The 24788-nt window shown below is 37.7% G+C and overlaps 1 protein-coding gene across 1 annotated transcript in view; it reads right to left on the bottom strand.

Annotated features, from left to right (window-relative positions):
* The window catches only part of LOC140242273 (uncharacterized), an 82979-nt gene that overhangs the window by 18972 nt on the left and 39219 nt on the right, over nucleotides 1-24788 (bottom strand). Inside the window, exons 5-8 of the mRNA XM_072322021.1 lie at nucleotides 14191-15014; nucleotides 11274-11288; nucleotides 9473-9580; nucleotides 4116-4264 (exon numbers count right to left, since the gene is read on the bottom strand). Of these exons, the coding sequence (XP_072178122.1) occupies nucleotides 4116-4264; nucleotides 9473-9580; nucleotides 11274-11288; nucleotides 14191-15014 (1096 nt within the window). The remainder of the gene's footprint in view (nucleotides 1-4115; nucleotides 4265-9472; nucleotides 9581-11273; nucleotides 11289-14190; nucleotides 15015-24788) is intronic.

Below are 24788 nucleotides of genomic sequence, written 5' to 3' on the forward strand. Positions count from 1 at the left end.
ATACCTGAAAGAAATAACCCTACTTTTCCCAGGTCACAAAAAAAAGTCTCACTAAATCTAACTTACACCAGGCAAAAATAGGACATACACTTTAAAAAAAAAAGTGATTTGGAAAATGAATGTTTCTAGGCCCAAGCACTCTCCTAAGAACTACAAATGCATGGACACGTGACAGCTCGATATCACATGACCTAATGAGCTCATAGTTCTGGTTGAATACTGGAACGTAGGAATATGAAATCTAAAAATGCACTATAGACTTTGATGTATAAGTAAGAGAATTGGTGAAAAGGTACCACTCTGAGAAAATGGGTTCATCGTTCAGCGAGTAGCATTTGAGTAATGGCAAATATATACCTAGATAAGAATTAAATGGTTTGACAAACAGGTTCGATGCAAAATGCTGTAAACTGACATCATCACAACCCAATGAATTCAACATACAGGCATAAGAGGAGAATAAAACAACAACAAAATCCTTCACCTTAACCCTCAACCCTAACTCTTTGATAATGCAGATTACAGCTTTACGCCACACGTTTGAAAGACATGGGAAAATTTGTCAACAAAGCCATGTCTGCCACAAGATCATGTCCCGTGAAATTGCAACTGGGTACTCCCACACACTTTGAGAGAAGATTAGAGAAAAAGAAGAAAGCTTTCGCAAGATTCCCAACTGAATTCTGTGCAGTATTTTATAGGCACAACCACAGATTCAAACTGCAATCTTTCTGATAAGCAGGACCCCACGTCAAAGGATGCAGCGGGCAACTAGAAAAGGTTGAGTTACCACCAGAGTGTCCAGAGAGGAAGCCTTCACCACAGGGATCCCTGTTTCTCAGAAAGAATATTCCCTAGCTTCCCCACCCCCCCCCTGCCGATTTTGATTAATCCTTTCAAAACTAAAGCTTTGAGATGTGCTGTGTAACACTCTTGCAGAGATTGCCGCTGCAGAGGAAAAGGAGTTAAGTTTTCAAACAGATCCTTGTACGAGCTCTCAGCCAATGATTATTTAGCTGTGCTGGTGGCAAGGTTGCTCTTTGTGCAGTTCACATCACTCACTGTCCTCCTCAAATTGGCAATACCAACTATTTTCAATCAGGACAACATTGTGTCACTGGCAGAACATCGGTATGACATCATTCGTGAGGGAGAACACTGTTGGCTGATGCACAATGAATGCCACAGCAGTAAAGGGAATTTCATAACAACGGCCACATTCACATGACTGTGCACGTGTTCACATATTCATGCTCCATTATTTGTTTTGTGATTTTTGTTATTTCACACAATCTCAAAAGACACACTGGCATTGTATAAAATGTATACGTACATAATCATATATGCATGAGAAAGCCTTTGTGGGGGAATGTATGTGTGTGTATATAGGCCTACGCTATTCTATAGCCTTTCATGCAAAATGTCCTTTTCTGTACACAAAGAGGACAAAAAGTGTCAAGTTCATGCAAAGGAAAATGGCTCTCTTGAGGGTACATCTTCTCAGCTGTTTTAAAAACACAGATTTCAACACTTCTAAACCTTCTGTGTACGAAAGGGTGCATTTATAAGATTTTTTTTTTTTCCTGGCCAGAAACAGTGTTTTCAAATACTGTTTCTGGCCAAACAGAGTTTCTAGCAAGCAAAAAAATCTTATAAATGCTAGCCGTAACTTGAAACAGTGTTTTGAAACACTGTTTTGAAACGTACAAAATAGTGCGTTCCAAAACAGTGTTTCTGTAGAAACAGTGTTTTAAAAATATTATAAACGTGACCACGCTCTCAAACACTGTTTAAATGACATCACAATGCCTTGCGCACAACCTATTTGACCTTTTGCTGAGGAAAAAATGCGCTGATTGAGCTGCGCAGTGGCACAGTCCGAGACAGCCCCGACACACTCGTGTGAAAAATCTTATAAACGTTGTTCTGACAAAAACGAGTTTCAAAACAGTGATTCTCGGCACGTAAAATATTATAAATGCAGCCTAAGACTCTCATGACCACTGAACTTTGCTTCATCAATGTATTTGCAGGCAACCTTCTATGTTTGATTCAAACAATATTAGTTCACTGGCAGCACTGACTGTACTCGTAACGAAAGCTTCGCTCAATCAATCCCCCAACCAGTAAGTGTCTGTCATTAGTGTCATTTGCATGCCACAATTTATTCCCCTGCATTCGATTTCCGTCACATTTATCTGGACTTTGCATATTCCGACTGGGTACATCATGATTGAATAGGGTCCTAAATTATGGTAAATTGAAATCGTTGATTCTCCACAATGACAAATTTGCACATTACCATACTCAGAAGAAATGGTTCCATCATACCCTCCCTGACCCTATGTTTCAAATGGAAGCCTAGCAACAGCAAAGTGAAAAAGCCACCCTACCAGCCCACTACCCAGCAATATTTGATTTAAAAGTCTCTGCTAACTTCAGATCACAATAACAGTAATTCTAGTTCTCCAATGACACTGGTCAAAGACCACCAATTTGAAAAAGCATGAATGGGGATGCTTGGACACAATGAATGATATGAAGTGGGGCATAACCACAAACTGCTCTTATTTCCTAGACTGAAATGAAATAGTCCTCACGTCACTGCAGTGCATGCATTTCATACTAAAAACAATCTATAAAGTATCTAAGGATATTCAGATTCGATGGAGAGCTTTGTAAATGCACAACTATTTAAAGGGTGCATCCCTCCGTGCCTGAATTCACCACTGAAGTAGATACCATCAGTCCTTCCAACATTAAAAGATATAATGAAAAAAGAAGTCTTTAACAGTCTTCAACAGAACAAAATTTTTCACTTTTTTCTGCAGGAGATTTAGATCTTGAATAAAAATGCATTTTGCCAGAGAGAAAAATGGCAAAACAAGACCCCAATATAGTATGAAATGAGTAAACCATTAAGGGTAATTTCAAGGATGTTGTCGAATTTGGATTTCATGACCTTCACAAAGAATGTTTATCCCTGTTCATCTCTCTGTTTGGGGAAAAAAAACCTCCAGGTTCATGACCGGCTGATAAACCTGACAAAACAAGTAGGTGACGGTAGATTGAGATTCATCTCTCAGAAAGCACGCTGGAGAATTGTCCAACCAACCCCCAAAGACAGGGGAAAGTGGCTAGACCTTTTCCTGTCTGCAGGGGTGTCTTCGGGCCAAAAGCTCTTTTTGCTTACAACCATCAAAATATCCGAAGTCTCCCATACTCCCCTCCCCCTTAGCCCCCCCCCCCCCCCTTCACTTTAGTCTATTGTACCATGAAATATGTCACATAATACCAGTCTGCACCATTTGTGTATTTTGACAATAAGTGCCAACTGACTCATCAGTAAAGGTGATCACACTTGGTAACAGTGATTCCTTTTTACTGCAAAACTGTAACATACATGTGCATGTCTATCACCAATGTCTATCAACACAACTGACTATAACAATCCTAGAGAGTGATGATACCCATACCAACTCAGCTTGAGGAACAGCCCATAGTTTCTTTGCAGGTTTTTGGGAGCTATTGTAGAAGATGTAAAGTCTTTTTCACCTACAAGACATCTGATTTGGAAATCATCTTCTTGCATGTACAATTGAAGAGCTTGAATGCAAAACAGATTGAAGTCATTTCAAAAATGTTCAAGTAAGGGCATCATTAAATAGCGAATAAGCATATCTCTTCAATGAGACTGCACTTGGTACATAACAAACAGGAATATTATATAAAATGATAGGATAAAATAATATATACAAAGATATCATTAAAATTGTCACATACAAATTTCATTATTTTCCTTGTTTTTCAGCAGCTTCAATCTCAAATATCAAAAATTTATAAATATGGATATATTGGTTTTGCATTTCAACTTTCAATATTGTGCAACTTCTTTGACACAAACAAAAAGACATTGTACATTAAAAAGAAAAGTGTTATCTTGACTGTTATATCTCAGTGAATGTAAGTGTAAACACCTGATTCAACCCTGGCTTCTTTCTTCAGTTGAAGTGTAACTATTTCACACTGTAAAGAGCTACGGAGAGGTAGGACAGACAGAGATAGAAGACATGCACAAAGTAAATAAGAAGAGCTCTTGGCTAGACAACACCTACCATTCCTGCATCCTGTCCTCCAGTTGGGGTAGGAGAAACTTGTTGTGGAACTCATAGATGGTGCTCAGGTTGGAGAATATGACGTTGATGACATCCTTGGGGAACCAGTTATGCTTGTCATTCTCCGCTCTGATCTTCATCTCAAACACCTAGTGAGGGAAAAAAAAGATTGATTCCACGATTGAAGTTGCTTCATCACACTGAATACACTTGAAGCACATTATAACATAATATCTCAGAATCATATGTATCATACAATACAATGGTTGGACATTGGCTTATATTCTTTGAAGATGTATTTCCATGGTATGGAAGAACATGACACTCCAAATTGATTATAATGATGGTTATCTCAGTTCATATCCACACTACACCCCAAACAAAATGTACACCTTCATAATAATCTCTATGTTGAGCACAAAGTCTCAAGTTCATACTTTGCAATGTAATGACCTTATGTCTACTTCATCAAAGTCATTCCTAAACGCACAGAACTGATTTGATAACATAGATTGTCAGAATTACATGACCAGCACACATACAATGGATGCTACAAATTAAAATAAAAATACATCACACAGGCAAATCCTTGCTCCATCACTAGTGTTTTGGTGATATGCAGGCAAGAAAAGGCACCAGTAATGATAATGGCATTTTATATTCTGCTTCATGATTATATAGAAACACAGGTATAAAGCGCCTTAAAAATGCAATTATTATTATTATCATTACTATTATTACAGAGCTAATGGACAATTTTTTACTCTCTCAAAATTGACTAATGTTTGGAAAAAAATCAAGTACGTTTTATGTGAACTACAATATCTACCACAATATTGTAGACCTTCAAAGCAAACAAAAGTTATATCTTTGTGTTCAAGAAAGCAAATCATTGCACAACTTGTTGTACAAAATGCACACTGTGTGTTAAAAGGCTAGAAGCACACACCAAACAGTAATATGTGAATCACTCAAGCCCATTTCCACATTGCTACACAAAACAGATGGCAGGAAAATGGCACCTCAAAACTTGTTGCAGATGGCATTTGAAGAGTTAGCATAGCCCTAAAATTCCTGCAGGGTCTAATGAAAAAGTTGCAAATGGGTGAATCTAGTGCCCTTTCAGCAAACATATAACATTAAGTGATGATTCAAATGCATTACATTACTTCACATCCAATGATAGGCAAAACAAACACACATTTCGTCTTTATCTAGATCTACACTTTCCCCTTGACATATGAAGTCTGAGTTTCTGACGTGTTTGCTGTAATTGACCAAAGTGTGACCCTTTGACAACAGTGTAACAGAATGGAAAACCTCAAGTTTTCCCTCAAATCAACTTTGATACGGTTGATTTCATCAACCTTGTTTACTTCATGTTCAGCCTTGATCAAACCTAATGTCACCTCAAATGAGGTTATCTCAAAAAAGAAAAAAAATACAGCTATCTCTACATGTGGGAACACAGGGAGATATCAGCATTTGAAACTCAAAGACACATGTTGGAGGATATTCAGTAATGAAGCAATTCACAAACTTTACGACAGCAAATTGAATCCTGGATTATGCCAGGATGCGGGTGCAAGTTTGCTTGCATGAGGAGACTTTTTCGGTGGTTTCTGTGACAGGAAACCCTGACACTCTTGGCACTGATGATGTACGTCACAGGCATTAGTTGTGCCTCACATTTCAAACTCTGCCAGGTTTTGTAAAACTGATAGAAAGGCTCACCTTAATTGCCCTTGAGGGAGTCTCCTTTTTGTTGCAGAATATACGTCAACAATTATCTGCTAATGTGTATAGATTGTACTCAAATGTGGATTGCATTTTGACGACAAATATTGCTGCTTTTTCTTTCTTTATGAACATGATTACATTGGACTGTAGGTACTCAGACTTCAACACCATCAGAACAGATATCCAACTGGCCTTTGTGCATTATCGTAATGGGTTTGCAAACAATGCTATACCTCTACCAAATACAAATATTGAACACACAATCCACTGAGCATGATTTAAAATGCCAATAGAAAAGCGCGGATATGGAAACTAACTTGGCGTCTGGTGCGGAAACTGTGCTCTTAAACAAACCATGCATGACTCTAAATCCCAACCACACTTGTCACGCACCGAGTATCTTCCGCTACTGCCGATGGCATTTGTTAAGCGTAGCAATGATTGTGACATTCAAGATCCAAGTTTTTTTAAATGTGCTGGCAATGAATAATTCCTCGACAGTACGTAAGGGCTTGCATGTCTTCAGGTCTTTAATAGACATTATTCAAAGCCTCATTTACAATCCTGCCAGCTACTTAGTAACAATTTAGAGGGACACCTTCACCATCCCTGAAGAGAATCATCTTTCTGTTTGTTTGTTTGTTTTTAAGATGCTTTGACAAAATTGAAGAAAAGTGATTCTGGACAAGTTAGTTAAAAAGATATATGCCATTATCGGGATTTATTTTGTCAAATGACACTATTTGTTCCTCTACACAACAGTCTGTAGGTGGGTCTCCACAGCTTTATCAAAAGCTATACAAAGGGGTTAAAAAGGATCTCCTTTACCAAAAAAAAATGAATAATTTGAAAAAAAGGAGAGCCAGGGTATAACTTTTTGTTATTTTGACGCACACAATACCCCTGGTGGCTATTCTTTGAAACAATACACAATTAAATTACATTAAATCAATTAGTCATTGAGCAGGGTATCTTTCTCACTCAAGTGTATAGAGCACTGGTGACAAATTGCTTGGGTTGGACATCCAACCTGCGGCAGCAGCGACCACTCGGGCATCACAGACCGGATCTTCGTTGGCTGAGTCATCGCTGACCGTTATCTGTGCCACATGTCCAGTCCCTTATTAGTAGGTCCCAAGCCCTGACTGACCCCTCCCCTCCCTCCTTTTCCCCCCTGCATCTCCCCCTTGGGGCACTCACTGCTTTGCCATAGAGCTAAGGGTCATCATGATTGCTTGTCAGTCCAGGGCTCTCCATTAGGAAAGGGGTAGGAAATTGTGGCTAGCTATCTTGGCACGATCGCTCGACATCCTTCTTTGTTATGAGCAACCGCATCAAGAAAAGCCCGCCCTGAGAGTGTCTTATAACAAATTAAAGGGTCTCATATGCATCTCCTATGATAAATTATGGTAGGTCAATTGAAGGAAATGTTAATGCTCAACTTCAGCTGCATTGATCAACTTTCCCATTTTTGAAAACGCATTTAAAGGTAGGGGATACCTTTTACAGACCTCCCAAAATGCAGCAAAACATTAAATATGAACCTCAGGGGACTTGTTTAGGCCACTGCTGAGAAATTTGGAAGTCAACAGTTATCTACACTTTGAATAATGCACAAAACTCAACTACTCAGTAGTTCTGTGTGTCAGCCACACTTAAAGGGAAGGTAAACCCAAAGAGCAATGTGGATTGAGTGAAAGCAGCAACATTAGTAGAACACATCAGTGAAAGTTTGAAGAAAATCGGACAATCGATGCAAAAGTTATGAATTTTTAAAGTTTTGGTGTTGGAACCGCTGGATGAGGAGACTACTAGAGGATATGACGTATGAGTGGACAACAATACAAAGAAAATATAAAGGATATTCAACAAAAATTCACTTTTCTGGAATTATGAAAGAGCAGTGGACCTACCGCTTTCAGAAAGCAGGGGGAATAATTGCTACCCTTAACATATGTCAATATCAAGTTGATGGAATCTGTAATTTTCATGAAAAATTGATTTTTGTAGTATTTTCTTTATATTTTCTTGATATTGTAGTCCACTCATACGTCATAACCTCTAGTAGTCTCCTCATCCAGCGGTTCCAACACCAAAACTTTAAAAATTCATAACTTTTGCATCGATTGTCCGATTTTCTTCAAACTTTCACTGATGTGTTCTACTAATGTTGCTGCTTTCACTCAATCCACATTAATCTTGGGGTTTATCTTCCCTTTAAGCCTTTTTGTTGCAGTCTTCTGTATTTTTTTTTTCTATAAACACAAATCTAAAAGTATAAGAGCTGATGTAATAACATATACAGTGTGTGGCAAGAATGTATATAGAAATGTTTGTAAGTTTTGATGAACTTTCTTCACAAAATATACATGATGGACACACATGCAGTGCATGGGTCTGCAAAGGTAGCCTAGTAATGTACTGGAATTTACGGTGAGCCCCGAAAAAAATTCAATTCAAAATCTAACGGTCAATAAAATGTACTAAATGTTACCTTCCACTTTCAATACTTTATGGGAGTTTCTAAAATGATACTCTCTTCAACATACCACTGTATTTATACAACTCTTCATTTAAGGCATGCAAATGGGATTCCCTACCTTTAAGTATCCACTATCAGAACACATTATCAAACGCCTTTTGGATCTGATTTCTCAAGTTGTTGCATTCATAAACTGTATCGTGAGTCAATTGGGATGTCTTGTCACAATAGGCAGCTCCATTGCACAGTCTGACTTGAGGAGCGGTGATGTGTAGTTGGTATTGGCAGGACCATGCTACAGGCATGTTTCAAAACTACTTTTTTTTTCCTGCTAGCGCTTAGAGACACTTATAGATGGGATAATGCACTATATAAGTACTATGATTTTGTATTATTGTTATTATTATTATCATTATTATTATTATTATTATTATTATTATTATTATTATCATCATTATCATCATGATTATTATTATTATTATTATTATTATTATTATTATTATTATTATTATTATTATCATTATTATTATCATCTTCATTACAGGCGCGACACATGACAACATTTTTGAGAAATTAAGACACAATTTTACAAATTTTTTTTTGGAAAGAAATTGCAAGATGAAAGAATCTTAATGATTTTTTTTTTCAATATATATATATATTGCATTGTTTAACATCAACAATTCATTTAAAATCATGGCAAGACTAAAAGGGACTGACAGACAATGCCTTACAAGATTTAGCTCGCCTGCATCACTGCACACTCTGCCAAAACGTCAGCAGACGAAGGGAAAGAAGAAAATGACAAATTGAGTTACAAGACAAAGATGGCAGAATGATAGAAATAGCGTACCACAGACCCTGACGTCAAACTCTCGTCACGACACACCGCTCTTCTCGCAATCCAAAAAAGCCATTTCCAGCAGCAACAAATTTACAGCTGCCTGATTGTCATCACGGTGACAATTTTTTCTAAAATTAGTCACATAAACTTCACATTTTCCAACAGGCAGTTTTGCTGGGGCTTAGTATCCCCCTCCCATTTTTTGTGTGTGCTGGTGTTTCTCGTCAGTGGTTTCTTTTGTCTTAACGAAACTAACAAACTCGCTACTGTTTCCCCAAGATTTTTCCTCACCTTGTGCAAGAGATGCAGCCGGTCCACAAACTGCCGCTCTGACGTGAGCACCTCGTAGGCCACTTTATGACTCTGATTGATAAAGTTGATGTTTTCCGTTGGCCTTTCCTGCGATGGGAAGACAAGAATCGTTATCTCATTGAGACACTGCGCATCTATTTAAGAGAGCTGAACACAAGCCTATTTTTGACTTAGACAAGGGTCTCTCTCTCTCTCTCTCTTCTCTATTCTTTTGTATTCAAAATCTTGCAATATACTCTCAACAACAACAAACTTTTTTACAGACATCTATTCTTTTTTCCTCTTGTGATGTAAGACCTCCTTGCTTTATTTTTAGGAAGAAAGAAAAGAAAAACAGCATGATCACTGAGCAATTTCACATACGATGAAGATGGTTACCACATTTGAAAACCAAGAGCAGATCATATACTATTACTAGGAACCCTGAATGGTATTTCCATTTGTAGCGACTGACTAATATAATAGGAGATAAGAAGGCTAAAAAGACTGCATCTATTGTGTGGTGATGCACAACATGCATAACAAATATTCTATTCCTATGAAAAGTCATTACAGGAAAAAAAAAACAATTCTGGATAATAAATATTCTGATCATTTTCACCTCAAGGAAATGTATCTGTAGATCTATAAATCTTTCCAAACATCCTTGTACAGGAAGGACAAGAGGAAATCAGATGTATTAAAAAAAATATTGATGTCATGATATAACTTGGAACAGGTTTTAGTCGATAACATCTGATGCAAAGATGATGAAACAAGCAAACAAACAAACAAACACACAATTACTGCATGACACACATTGATAGAAACATTTCAGTACAATCATATAGGACATCATGTAACTAAAAGCCATTTCATTGTAAGTATACTTTCTAAAGCATTTTTTCTTTCTCATGAACATGAAGTTTAGGTATTGACAGAAACAATGACTAATCATGACATTTAAAATGGCTATTCAGGCTGAACACTTGCAGTAACCAGGCATTGAGGGTTTTTGCATTGTAAAATAACATCCTTGTCTTGAATTATTGCATCACTCAAGTAAGTACCCCATTTTGAGAGGTTATTAGTATGAAATATTTTCTACTGATGTTCTCATATTCATATAATGAATATAATGAATAGGTTTTGAATGCATACATCTGGCTGCAACTTACAACACTCATTAGTATGTAGGGCTTTCTTCTACCTGTCTGTGTGTCAAGGTTTATCAATGCCTTGGATACTCATTAAATGTGAGTCGCTATCACAAATATCAAAATCAAGTCAACAGAGCCTCAATTGTCTTGGAATTTAATGGAAAAGTCAATAACATTGAAACCCTTTGTATTTCCAGATTTTCTTTAAGTGTTTTTGATTGTTTAAAAATATTGTAAAAGATGCTTGCACTTTAACTGGCTCATAAGAAATGGCATGTATGTTGCATGTAACACAAACGTACAACCACAATTTCTAGTCATGGAGTAGGGGAAACTTACTTTTGAATCTTCATTTGTGAAGGGCATGAATGAAAGTTATATCTACAGCTGTTAGAAATGGCCTGTTCATCTTTCCAACTCCACCAATATACCTTCAATCACCCCCCCCCCACCCCCACCCCCCCCCCCAAAAAAAAAAAAATTGAATGAATGGATATATAGTTCATCAGGCCATTGGCATCTGCTGTTTAGATCAATGGTTAAACGTGCTGAGTCAGTCACTTGACTTGGCTCTTTCTGAGATACATCTTGACATGCACAGTTTCAGTTAACCCTTTGTGTGTCCATGAACTTAGCTTGACCTGCCAAGGTCTCTCCTTTTTTTTTCACTTTTTTTTTCATCGGAATTCAGCTATCCATCCAAACTTGACCTTGTTGTGGATTAGGAAGCCCACTCAGGTATAACAAGGTACCTCAGTCACAGCAGGAAGCCATTGTGAGACAATAGCGAGTAGATAATCACTACTCATTCATGATTAGTTTCCGGATATCTAAGCCAATCCACGCAGAAAGCACTACACGTATTATGTACGTCATGTATGGCAATCAGTAAACAAAGCCCAGTAAGGGTTATTTATCAGCAAACAAAATTTCCATAGAGTTTATAACAAGTATAATATCATGCACAAAATCCCAATATGTGTTCTAACTGGGAAACTGAATGAAAAAAAAAAAATCAGTTAAATCATCCATAATCTACTTGGCCACCATTCAAACCTCCCCAGTGGTTCCTCAGAATCATGATGCCAAATCAAAAAGTTTTTAACAAGTATGGTTTTGACAATCAATGCCATCAGTAATGAATATCATTACAGATTTATTACATTTTTTTTTAAATGAGAGTATCACTGCAAATTGAAGATTATTACATGTTTTCATAGTGGTTTTCCATTTGATTTCAGTGATGAGGCATACTCTTTTGTACTTGATTTCAACTGATTTCAAATGATTTTAAGACATTCCACTACAAATGACTACAGAAAAGTAGAACATAAATGCCACATGCTTATGGGGACCATATTCTTTCAATCAGTGCTGCTGGATGTAATCAGGCTTTCTTTTGGTTACAAATTATATTAAGATGTCTGACTGGGGTATAATGTGGATGTAATTAATTCATGGGGGAAATTGTTATTAATTGATATGACTCACTGCCTTGAATATAAAATTATGTTATAATTACCTAATCATATTCTTGTGACAAGGATATGCTTGATTCTCACATTGTTGAAGTGAAGTTTGGTTTATCAATTTAGTATGTCTGATTCATTATCTAAATCTGCATTAGATATCGATTGCGCATCGGTGGCTTGTTATGTTCTACATACGTGTACATCATTTGTATGTGTGTTGGTGCATACTACAATGTTTTCATATAATACTGCTGCATACATCTGTAATGAAAAGGGCCGCATAACAGCTGAAGTACAGCAAGTGTCTGAAGCAAAAAGTCGCTGCGTAAATGAATGAAATGAGTCATCAGCACATGAGGCTAAATAAAGACTCGGGCCCATCTTTTAAAATCATTTCTTGTTGGAGCAGGGAAGGGAGTGTAAGAATGGTCAGTCTAAAAATCTGAATTGTCTACTAGATGAACACCATCGTGCAGAAAAAAAAAAAATCTTGAGAATTCTGAGGATTTTGTCTCTCTATCATCACTGATAAATGTTCATAGGAATATTACGCAACAGACAGTTTCAAATATATATCATTTTTTTTTTTTTTTTTTTTTGCATTCCCGTATCCCCCATTTCCCATTTTGCTTGATTCCAGTCACGCCATCCCCTATCCCCCTCAAGCAGAAAATTCAAATACATAGCTTAAACCGTGTCCTCATTTGCTAATCTGCCTGATCTGCATTGTCAAGGAATTTTTTAGCCACAAAACTATACTTTTTTTTTTATGGGAAGTGGAAACAGGTGCCAAAATTAGCAGCAATACAATTCCACTTTTCCATATATAGCACGCAAGCAGGACCTGTGAATTAGTAACACAGAATCTTATGGTAATGCAGTTTCAGGAGTCTGAACATTTTGTTAATCCTCTTTCAATTGTCAATACTATTCAAGTAATATGTACTCAGTCTCATCTGTTCATATAAAATAAGCAAAAACTAACAGAAATTAAAGTAACCAAAGCTTTCTTGGCCTTCTCCATTATACCAAAAAATACCCCCCCCCCCATAAACAAAACAAAACAAAATGTTCTGCCCATGGATTTAAGAAATTTAGATTGATTATATCAGTAATGCATATACTACCTAGAAAGAAATAAAGAAATTACATTTCTGATAAAGGATTTTGCTTGTTAGACATCATGATACATTGACAGCAAAAGAACAAAGGTGTTGCACTCATGTGCATTCTGTTCTTCTCTTCAGACTGAAATCATGACAGTTTATGTTTATGAAAGGCATACACAAGAAGGAAATAACTTGCATGAAATAAAAACACATATGTTCTTTCATTTGTTGTGCGGCTTATATAGGTAACGCACATTGTCTAAATGTGTTGATATAACCCCGGAGTTTAATCATGAAAGGCTTCCTGTTTCGCTTACAGCTATTTCCACATGTCCTTTCAGTTGCGGGAACACTCCATTTATGTGTTCATATTCAGCAAACTGATGAAAACCCAAGTACTCTGATAAGAACTACACCATGCATTTAAAGATTGAGTGATGCTCCATCACAAATAGTTCGGAATATTTGGCCTGGTTGCTTAAGACTTTTTTTTTTTGACTTTTTAGCTTCTACTGCAGTAATTAGTCACCAAGTTGAAATAACCCTTCTTACATAGCCTAACATAACAGGTATATATATATATATATATATATGAACTTCTTGTTTGTGTCATTTCCATCTGAGAAGATTTAACTGCATAAGCTGGTCTTCCATGGAGTCCAGGTGGACGTGAGGGGGACCACTTATGCACCCTGCATAGGTGTCAGGGCACTGGAATGCCCATATATTGTACTAAGCCGAAAATTATCATGAACAAACCCTGTTATTTCAAAAGAAAAAAAAATGATGCATTCAAAAATTTTTCAAAGCGTTGTAGCTGCATGCTTATCTAAGAGTTTTCCATTGTTACTATCTTATTTTTGTGATAAATCTGTCCGGGGTGATTACAAATCCCTAGAAACATGCTTGCTTACTTTGACGCATGAAACAAAAGCATAATGGACGTATTCAAATTTTAACACAGACCTTTGGCTTACCTTTGATACATGCTCATCCTCACTGTGGTCAAAATCTGAGTCAACAATGTAATGGTCATCATCAGAGCTTTCTCCCTCAACATAGTCTGAGTCCAAAGACCCTGTCTTGTCCAGGGGGTCTTTGAGTCCCGGAGGAACTGAGTTCCCACGGGAGTTACGCTTCGATGTATCCAGCATGAGGGATATTCCAGAGTCACCGCTAAGCTTGGATGTGTCCGCCCCCGACGAAATTCGCTTGAGTTCCTTCTTGCCGGGTGAGCTTGAGAGGGCATTTGCGGGGGAATTCTTTGGTTTCTTGTCACGCTTCTTTTGAGAAGTCCTTTCTGAGCTACCGCTACTGGTATGAAGGTCCACAACGGCATAGTGTGCATTGCCATCTGCATCCTCCTCATCCCCATTGTCTGACTTTCTCCTGATGAACTTCATAATCCCTTTGGCACCACTGGATCCACTGGATCCACTGGGGCTGGTAGGCGACAAGGGCTCGCACGGCTTGATGGATTTGATTGGTTGAGCCATTCCTGGGGACATTCCTAAGAAGCGTTCCAGGTTCTTGCTCTTCGGTGCGGGCAAAAAGCTTGAGGGATCCTCGAAGCACACTTGATCGTACGTCCTTTGATCGTCCGACAGGTCCGTCACCCGCCTCTGTTCAAGGGCTGCACCGGCACTCTTGGCTGCTGTCAGCGGTGGTTTGCTGGGCACATTTGGGCTGGTTTTATCCGTCAAGCCAGTAGAGTCACTGTTGGTGAGGTATTGCTTGCCATTCACCTTATTTGCCAGGTGGGTAGGCTTGCGTGGCACGGGAGGTTTATTCCGTCTGGAATCTGCGTGGGGAGTTGAGAAATACAATACATCAGAGCTTAACAGTGCTATTTATGTAGAAGCCCAACGCCAGGATGTGACTTCATAGGAGAGGAAGGCTACTATTCACATACGCATGATAAAGTTTGGAAGAGACTTTGAACTTTACTGCATTCCATGCAGCTAAAGCTCTCACCTAAGCAATGCTGTCATACTTTGAAAAGTTGCTTGGTCAAGTTCAGAATCAAGAGAGGATTCAGCTTTCAACTCTGCATGGATATGTGTGTGCTCCTACTTGGAAACTATCACATGAAGAAACAAGACAGCTTCCACAAACAAGAACAGATAAAAAGTTTCCCACTTGAAATTCAAAAAAAAAGATTAGATTATCACTGCAGATTTAGATTACAATTGCAAAATGTTTCACAATATATTGTAGTTCTATGAACAACACAGTGAATTAAAGTGAACAGGAATTAAGAATCCAAATCTGCAACAATTTCACATAGCACTCAAACAATCAGATCACTGGGTCATCGGACCCAAAATTGACAAGCCTCAACACAAAATGTTAGCCCCAGTCACCTCACCATTAAAAAAAAAAGAAGAAAAGTTTCCACAGGGTGCATACAAATACTGCAAGCAGGAGCAAGTCGGGGTCCTGCTGCTCACTTTGTCCACAGCGTTGAATGCTTCTCACATATATGTTTTCTCTTTCCCGGTACTCAGGACACCTACATCCAGTGCTACAGGCAACTACACAGTGATCAACGCCTGTGGTTAATGCCATATCAACTTGCTTAATAGAAAGGTCATACATGCATCACACAGCCAGAGGGAGGAAAAAAAAGAGACAGCTGAAAAAAAAAAAAAAAAAAAAGTCTGCAAAGCAGAATCTCATACAGATATTTGCGGCAGGGGCATCCGCGTCCCCAAATGTTTTCACCACATGTCTTGAGCACTTGGCCTTCTTAAAGGTACACACCAGAAGTATGATCAAGACACACAAAGCTTACTTTGACAATGCAGTATGACATGGAAAAATGAGCTGGAAATGATATTGGTTCATCCACAAACTTTTGAGTTAGTAACGCATCAGCAATTGAGGAGCAATAAAATTCAATGTTGAAATGTTGGATCAGAGAAATATTGTCTTTAAAGGATGAATTACAATCATTAATTTCCCAGGCTCCATTGATAGGGCAATACCAACAGCAATGAGCTAAATTTTGCAAACAAAATCTCCTCTTCATTCATTCCTTTCTCTACCCCTTTCTTTCTTTCTTTCTCCTTTTCTTTTTTTTTTTTTTTTTTTTTGGGGGGGGGGGTCTTTTGTGGGTCATCTGGAAGTGCTCTCTCATTGGAAAGATTTAAGGATTGCCAGTTTAATTACATGTGCATAAAGATGCAAAATCTATACAGAGTGTTGAAATTCTTTGGGGAACAAGAGAGTAACCCACAGCGTGGAAAGGGTGTCAAAATGCTGCGTTCCAACTCCAGACTGATGAAACCCTGAAGACGAGTCACAGTGTGATGATTACACAGTGTGTTCAAACACACTGTGATCACACTGCATCGCTCCACACCGAAAATATTTCTCACTCACTGAGAGCTCACACAGGGACTCAGTCCTGAGTGCAGAGCATCCCTCGCCATTAGTAGAGAAGCTGGCAAAAGGATACCAACATGCATATATACACTGAAAACTAAAAAATTCCACTGCTGAAGAAATTATTCCAACAGGATACCTACAGTAGCTCAAAAGAATTCAATTCCTGGATGCCTAACCAAGGAACCAACGTCACCTGCCTTTTAATACGGCCCGAGTTCTCGTTTAGAGTGTAAAGTGAGAGTATGCGGTTGGGACCGAAAATACGATGATCTACCTACCAGGATTGTGTTTTATAGCAACCGGTTGTCACAGGAAAAAGGGTGACATAGCAACAAGCTTGCCAGTCACGCTTCAGTCTACAGACAAGCGCTGAATATACGTTATCTTGTCAGTGGTGTCTGGAGTGAGAGAGCGGTGCGTTCCCTCTTTCCTGATAGGAAATATGTCATTTCACTCGTTTCCTGCCTCGCAGATACTCTCCGGAAGGCTAAGAATGTTTCCAGAGGTAGTCAACACAAAAGAGTGATAAACACATGTTGTATGCATGCACTCACACACCAAATACACATAAACACAATAATTTCAACTAAAATAGGTTGGTGAACACACTGCAAGGCAGCTTCAAAAAAAAAAAAAAAAATATATATATATATATATATATATATATATACATAATATAAACATACACATTTGATTGGATGAATAAATGAATATGTGTACAAGGAAGTTATAATCTGTCATTATTGCACTGTGATTTTAAAGTTTAAACAAAAAGGTTGATTTACATCGATTAATAACTACAATAATATGAATTCTCATTGAAGACAAGTGTTGAATAATTAAGCATTTTCACATCAGTTCGATGTTTCGAAGCAGCACACCATAAATACCACATCACCACAGAACAATTTGTAACAAAAAAAAAAGAAAGAAATTATGCTTATCATAACTAGGCAGCACATTTTCTTTATTTGATTTGTTAGATGTATAAGATAAAGCTCAAATGAAAAAAAAAATGTACCTACATATAAAAGCAAAATTAAAGATGGAAGTCACTGTGAGGGTGGTGACCTAGATTACATGATGATTGAAATATGAATCACCAAATGACCATTGGGGTCATTCACACTTCAGATTTTGTCTCCATATCCACCAGAGGTTTTAGGATCCTCCTTCAGAATTTGGATCTCAACCAGCAGCTAGCATCTATGACATTGAAGAGTTCAGTGGCATATAGCATACTGATGCAATCAGTCCGTGCAATTTGGCATAAATTTACACCACTTCCTTTTTTTTTGCTCAAAGTTTCCCTCATTAAAGTTGTGAATTTTGCAATCATCCACTCTGACAGAGTGCAAATGAAGAAATAATGGTATTCCTGAAGCACCAATTTTATTTTATTTTTATTTTCTTGTTTTTGTGTGAACCTGATGGAAATGTCTACAAGATGTCTTGATTGCCCAGTTCATACATTGCTAGATTCTGCATGGGTTGTGCCACATCATATTATTCTCCTTCCAGGAGAATTTGCAATTTATCCAACATTGCATGCTTGCGACACAACCTTAAACCTGACCCCAGTCTTTGCAGATTTATATAAGCATGTCAAACATGCAAAAGTATGCAAGAATTTCCATGGCAAAATCACAGAATATTTCATTTTGCATACAGCAGCAGCAGCTAACGGTTTGCATCTCTAAAATGATAAAGAACTGGTTGATATTTGACAGGAAAGAGAAAATCATTAAATACATAACTTATTATGATATCAGCCAGCCACATATGTGGGGATACAAGCTAGAATATAGTACTACCTTCATCAGAACTACCTTGGAATCTGTCTTTTTGACTCATGAAATATGGTCCTAGGCCAGACAATACATTGATTGTAGTAGTGATTCCCTCAAGAAATATCATATGATGATGATATGTGACATCACAGGTTGTTAAACATGTGTGATTGGTACTTTGTTTCTAAAATCCTGATGTCTGATGAGCATGACCACACACTAATGACAGCGTGACGATCAGTCCTGCTATTAGACAGAATTCACAGCTTTATGCAATAAAACACGAAAAGCACTCGACTATTAGGGGTACAAACTCGTGCATGTTTCCTTCCCCTCGCCCGCAAAGACAATCTGAGTCACAATATGGCAAACACTACATGCTCCTACTCACACCTGTGGTGTTCTGTCACGATCCCTAGTCTATTTCGCAACATTTTGCCAAAACATGAGGCCATGGTGTTGGGGGGGGGGGGGCAGAGACTAAAGATCCCAGAGATTAGACGAATCACACAGGAAGGAATACATAACTCATATCACCATCAAGAACACGCAAGGTAAACATACACTTCACACGGAAGTGTAATAGAGACAGCTGAATGAGACAAGGAATATTTCAATCACTGCAATAAGAAGGTGGACGTAATCAATGGCCACATAACACAAAGACACGCACACACAAACATACACAGCAAGACATGAAGTAGAAAAAAAAATAACTCCTTGGTCTCTGATCTGTCTATGACTGACTGTCAGTCTCTCTGTCTGTCTTTGTCTGTTTGTCAGTCAGTTACTGTAAAAGTGGAAATTTTCACGATGTTGCAATTTTCGCGCATTTCGCACAAGCCGAAGTCAGCGCGAAAATAAAAGCACACAAATATTTTTGCTTGCCATATGTTCCAGTAGTTGATGTCTGGATTCTACAAAATTAAAGACACGCCAACCTCTTCTTACCCAGCTGAGCGCGAAAAATTAGTCGTGCGAAAATATCCACTTTTACAGTAGTCTGTCTCCATGTCTCTCTCTCTCTGTCCACCTATCTATCTTTGCCTGTCTCTGTGTACTTTCATGCATAGTGTACTGGAATGCATGACATTGACATCAACTCTCTTTTACGACTGATTACAATAAATTGTAGAGAAACTTCTCTTGCCTACTGTAAAAGTGGAAATTTTTGCGGTGTTGAAATTTTTGCGCATTTCGCACAACTAGAAACTAGCACAAAAATAAAAGCACACAAAAATGCTCGCTTGCCATATGTTCCATTAGTTGATGTCTTGATTTTACTTGTCTTGCATTTTACTTTTGCGAATATTGGCTCCTCACCGCATTAGTGAAAGTTTCACGCACATAAAAATAATGCCTCCAGCGACACCTCGTGGTGGAGGCATAAAAATTCTTGGTTTTACAGTATTGTAGGAAATATCCAGTATATTCCTCTCACTCATTTTCCCGTAATCACACTGTCTCAGTATCTATTTTAAATCTTTTTCTCAACCTTCATCATTGTTACCCTGCATACTTGTCTGAATGCTGACTAGTTTCTTAAAGGCCCAGTTTACCTTTGGGAGCAGTGATTTCAAAAATGTTCAAGATATCACATTTGATGCATATGTGTAGGTCTGTTGTATCACAAAACATCCTACCATATAAAATTTTTGCAATAAAGCCTAAAATACGAGGAGATATCAGCATTTTTCTCAATAAACCATAACTGTATACGGTTTAGTCTGGAAGCATTCTTATTATAACTATTGTTCACATTTTGTGTATTTAACAATATTTAACATCGATTATACGGATTCAAATTTCTAGAGTGGTTGTTTCTACCCCTAACTCACGTTTTAGAGCTATTTTAAAGCACTACTATTGGGTTTTTGTTTCATCTGCAAATAGTAAATTATGCCTTTAATCTTTAGTCATCGGTATCAAAATGCAGTATTGGCTACAACCTCGTATCAGAACTGTGACGCGGGAAGTTAGGTGGAAATGCCGTGATGACATCATGATCATCTCATTCCACGAAAGAGGAAGCTCTCCCCCTCTGACTATCAAAGGGGAGGCAGGAAAGGTTCGAGTTCCTCTCCAACCGGAGATGTAGCCCCCTGACCATTAACCCTCCCACCACCACTGTTTTGAAAATCTCTTTCTCATTCTACATGACCCTTTGGGCCTTTGGGTGTGATTGGCTTGTTTTAAAACTCCTGCTCACTAAAACTCATCCTCGTCATGTTTCGGTACATGCTTCTACCCTTAATTGATGTCCAATGTACATCGAACTTAAACCAAAACTGAAGAAATTAAGTTGCCTCGTCCTCCTTCTGTTGTTGTTACTTTTCCTTGCATACCTACTGGGTACTAATATCATAACACACTGAACTACCTTTTTCCCACTATGCATTTCAAATGAATTGTAAAACTATCACTTATACAGTCTGCTTTCTACTACAGATGACAAAGTTTAGGGCTACACAGATATTACTGGTATGGTGATGCTTGGCTTGCATTGATAGTGAGTACAACTACATTAGTAGAAGTAGTATTAATTGTGGTGGTGGTATTATTATTATCATTATTGTTATTATTATTATTACTATATTATCATCATTACTATTATTATTATCATCATTATTAGTAGTAGTAACAATAGTAATAGTAGTAGTAGTAGAAGTAGAAGTAGTAGTAGTAGTAGTAGAAGTAGAAGTAGTAGTAGTAGTAGTAGTAGTAGTAGTAGAAGTAGAAGTAGTAGTAGTAGTAGTAGTAGTAGTAGAAGTAGTAGTAGTAGTAGTAGTAGTAGTAGTAGTAGTAGTAGTAGTAGTAGTAGTCTTTGTAGTAGTAGAAGTAGTAGTACGCTCTAAAAATGAAAAGTTAATCAACACTTTAGATGTTGTTAAACCTCAAACCTTTTGGAAATATGTAAAGTTTTAACATTCAAAATGTTGGATTTACAAATTTATTATTTCTAGCTACAGAATTAAAGGGTAAATCCATCATTTTGAGTATTAAATCTGACATATTACAAAAAGGGTCAGGAATGAAAACATTTGTGGATTTACCTGTTCAATTTTTAGAGTGTATTGCCATCATAATTATTATCATTAGTAGTAGTAGTAGTAGTAGTAGTAGTAGTAGTAGTAGTAGCAGCAGTAGCAGCAGCAGAAGTAGAAGTAATACTGAAAAGGGTTGACAGTAGAAAAACTATGGGCACTAGCTGGCAGTAATACTGCAGGTTGATGCTATTCATTACATTGTAGTATAACAATAATAATAAAAACAAAGCAAACCCTATTAAAATCATGTATGACAAAGGAATGAAGAGATTGAAAGAATAGTTTGAAGATCAAAACATCATGCAACATAAATGAAAGAGCAGAATTCATAATTTAAGATTCAAGAACCTTAACCTGTTAAGGACGGACTGATTTTGCTATAACACGCATTTCCCACAGACACCTGCCCGAGTATTCTCGGGGCTCGCCTTCAACGGGTTAAGGATGGCTAAAAGAACAATATCTGATGTTTTTCCCTGTTCTCCGTGGGCTAACATTTCCACCATTACGAACGAGCACAAAATCCATGCTCATAAGGGCAACATGTGATATTTCTCAATTTTGGCACTGCTGCGCTCATGGAATGTTTTCCACAGACAGAGCAATTCGTGTGTTCATTGCCCTGACCAGTCTTTGGCCTTTCTCGATGACATCCTAAATTACCCATTTCTCTTTGATCTTACTTGAGATAATATCATTGAATGACCCAGTTCAGCAGCAAAAGCGACAGAAAGCAATCATGATCCTCAGAGCTAGCGTCCTCTGAAGGACCCACGAGCATGTTCACAAATCCTTTATGACAAAGGTGCAGCGACCTTTTCAAAACCTTTTCAATACGAGTATTCTTGGGGGAGGTTCAAGTTTGTGTATCATTGAATACATTTGACAGTGTGTGTAGTCATGCGTGTACATAATTACATACACATGCGTGAACTTACATACACATGGATATATATATATATATATATATATATATATATATATATATATATATATATATATATATATATATATAAATACATGTGTGTGTGTGTGTGTGTGTGTGTGTGTGTGTGTGTGGAGAAAAGGTGGGTGATGACAAGAAGACTATGCTGATTACACATACCCTTATAATTTTTACACTCCACCTATGATTCAATAGTATACAAATAATGACTGCTTATGAGGGCACAGTTAAAATTATGGGCCCAAGGTGATGTGAAAACCGTAACTATGCCCGAAGCGAAGCTGAGGGCATGGTTAAGGTTTTCACATCACCGAGGGCCCATAATTTTAACTGTGACCCGAATGTCAAGCAGTTATTGTTTTATATACCGAAAATATAGATTCCGAAATATAGATACCGAAAATATAGATTCTAGTCTCTTTTACAGCACTCGTAATCAATGCTGATCGAGAGCGCGGCGGTCGTATCACTGGTGCGTACAGTGATGTGTACAGTGTACGTTACGTGTACTACGGGGTTGCGATTGTCTCCAAACCAGTCCGCTAGTCTCTTTTACAGCACGCTGATTGAATGCGCGGCGGTCGTATCATTGGTGCGTACATATGAGCGATCTACGTGTACGGGGTCGCGACTGTCTCTAAAACCTATTTACTAACTGTGCCCGGGCCCCGGTCACAGTAACTCAAAAATAGGGCACAGTTATTTTCATGACTCCCCTTTTAACCAATCAGATGAGAGGATTCTAGAAATGAGGTATATAATATACACTAGGTTCATTAACATTAGAATTACTGCAATATATTAACCCATTGAGGATTGACTGATTTTGCTACAACACGCATTTCCCATAGACACCTGCCCGAGTATACTCGGGACTCGTCCTCAACGGGTTAAATGCCACAGTAATTTGTTGTCATCATTCTCAATGGCAAAATACCACAGTGAATACATGTAGATATCATAGTATACCCGCTGGTATCATTCTTATTCATAATGACAAAGTACTAGTACTATGGTATTTCTGACTGAACTGAGACCAAAGTATTGAAATATAACACACACAGCCGTCTCACCAAAGACTGTTGCACTGTGAAACTGTAATGGTGAATACAATATGGTTTCGACATCCAAACTTTAGTTTCTGCCATGGATCATTCCTAAGATAAGAACAATTCCACACTGCATTGTCCTAATTCAAATGCAAACTAGACATCACATTATGGAATGTGAAATCGTGCAAGGTTTCCTTTACAACCTACTTAGGATGAGCTGATTTTGCCATGACACACAAATATCCCGTGACACACATTTATCCCATAGACACCTGCCGGAGTATACTGGTGACTAATTACAGTCTTCAATGGGTTGATTGTACCCAAGGCACTGAAACTAGCTCACTATCACCTAGCTATCAACGATATTTTCACCAGGAACATGTCAACACTCATCTTTTTGTCCGAATGAAATCATTCACAAATAAACTGAGATTCGTGCCCTTCTCTTCGAGCAGCAATAGCACGTAGTACTATACTTTCTTACCTGACATAGCGAAGGATATCTGTGAAAACTAAATTCAATTCAAATATAAATGATTTAAGATAATGAGTGCCTTTACCAAGGATTCTGCGACTCTCGCTCAACATGTACACTGAAGACTATTTTAAGCATTGGTCTTTTATCTCCATGAGATCTAATGCTAAAAATGGAATTTTCCTGAGACAATCAGCAGATTCATCATTATATGGATGAGGAATGGAATGGTGACAAAGCAAAAACACACTCGACTGTGAACTAAAATTGAAGACTTTAACCCGGCTGCCTGAGTGGAATGTGGTCTGTGATCGCACATCTGTTCACTTATATAAATCATTTTCAACAGTACCCTTCTTCTTTACAGAAAAAAAAGTTAAAATTATTTGTCTGCTATTTTTTGTTTTAAACTGAATGCTAAATCATTTTCTCTAAATGTGACAACAATACTCACTCATGGTCAAATTTAGTACAATGAAATCTGAAATGAATTCAAATCAATCAAATTGAAACAATCACAAATGAATAGAATGAGAAAAAGTTGAATAAATATTTACATGAACAAATGAATGCACAATATACTGCATTTTGTCCTTGGTTATCTGGCAAAGATTGTGATGTTCATGATAATTCTGGATTGCTTTGAATACTGACATTGCATATTAGATTATTGTTCTAATTTGTGAAGAAAACATACACTTACTAAGTTTCTAGTGACAGAAACTAGCTATGTATTTTAACAGCTCAACCAATTATGTGATGACACTGCATAAAATCTCAGCTACCTTCAACCACTAGTGAGGAAACAACAATGGAAATGGAGAAAGAGAAATATGATGGCGCATTCCATTTAATAGAAAATTCACAGCTTT

Source organism: Diadema setosum, chromosome 2 (genome assembly GCF_964275005.1).
Source record: "Diadema setosum chromosome 2, eeDiaSeto1, whole genome shotgun sequence".
In the NCBI taxonomy this organism is placed as follows: Eukaryota; Metazoa; Echinodermata; class Echinoidea; order Diadematoida; family Diadematidae; genus Diadema; species Diadema setosum.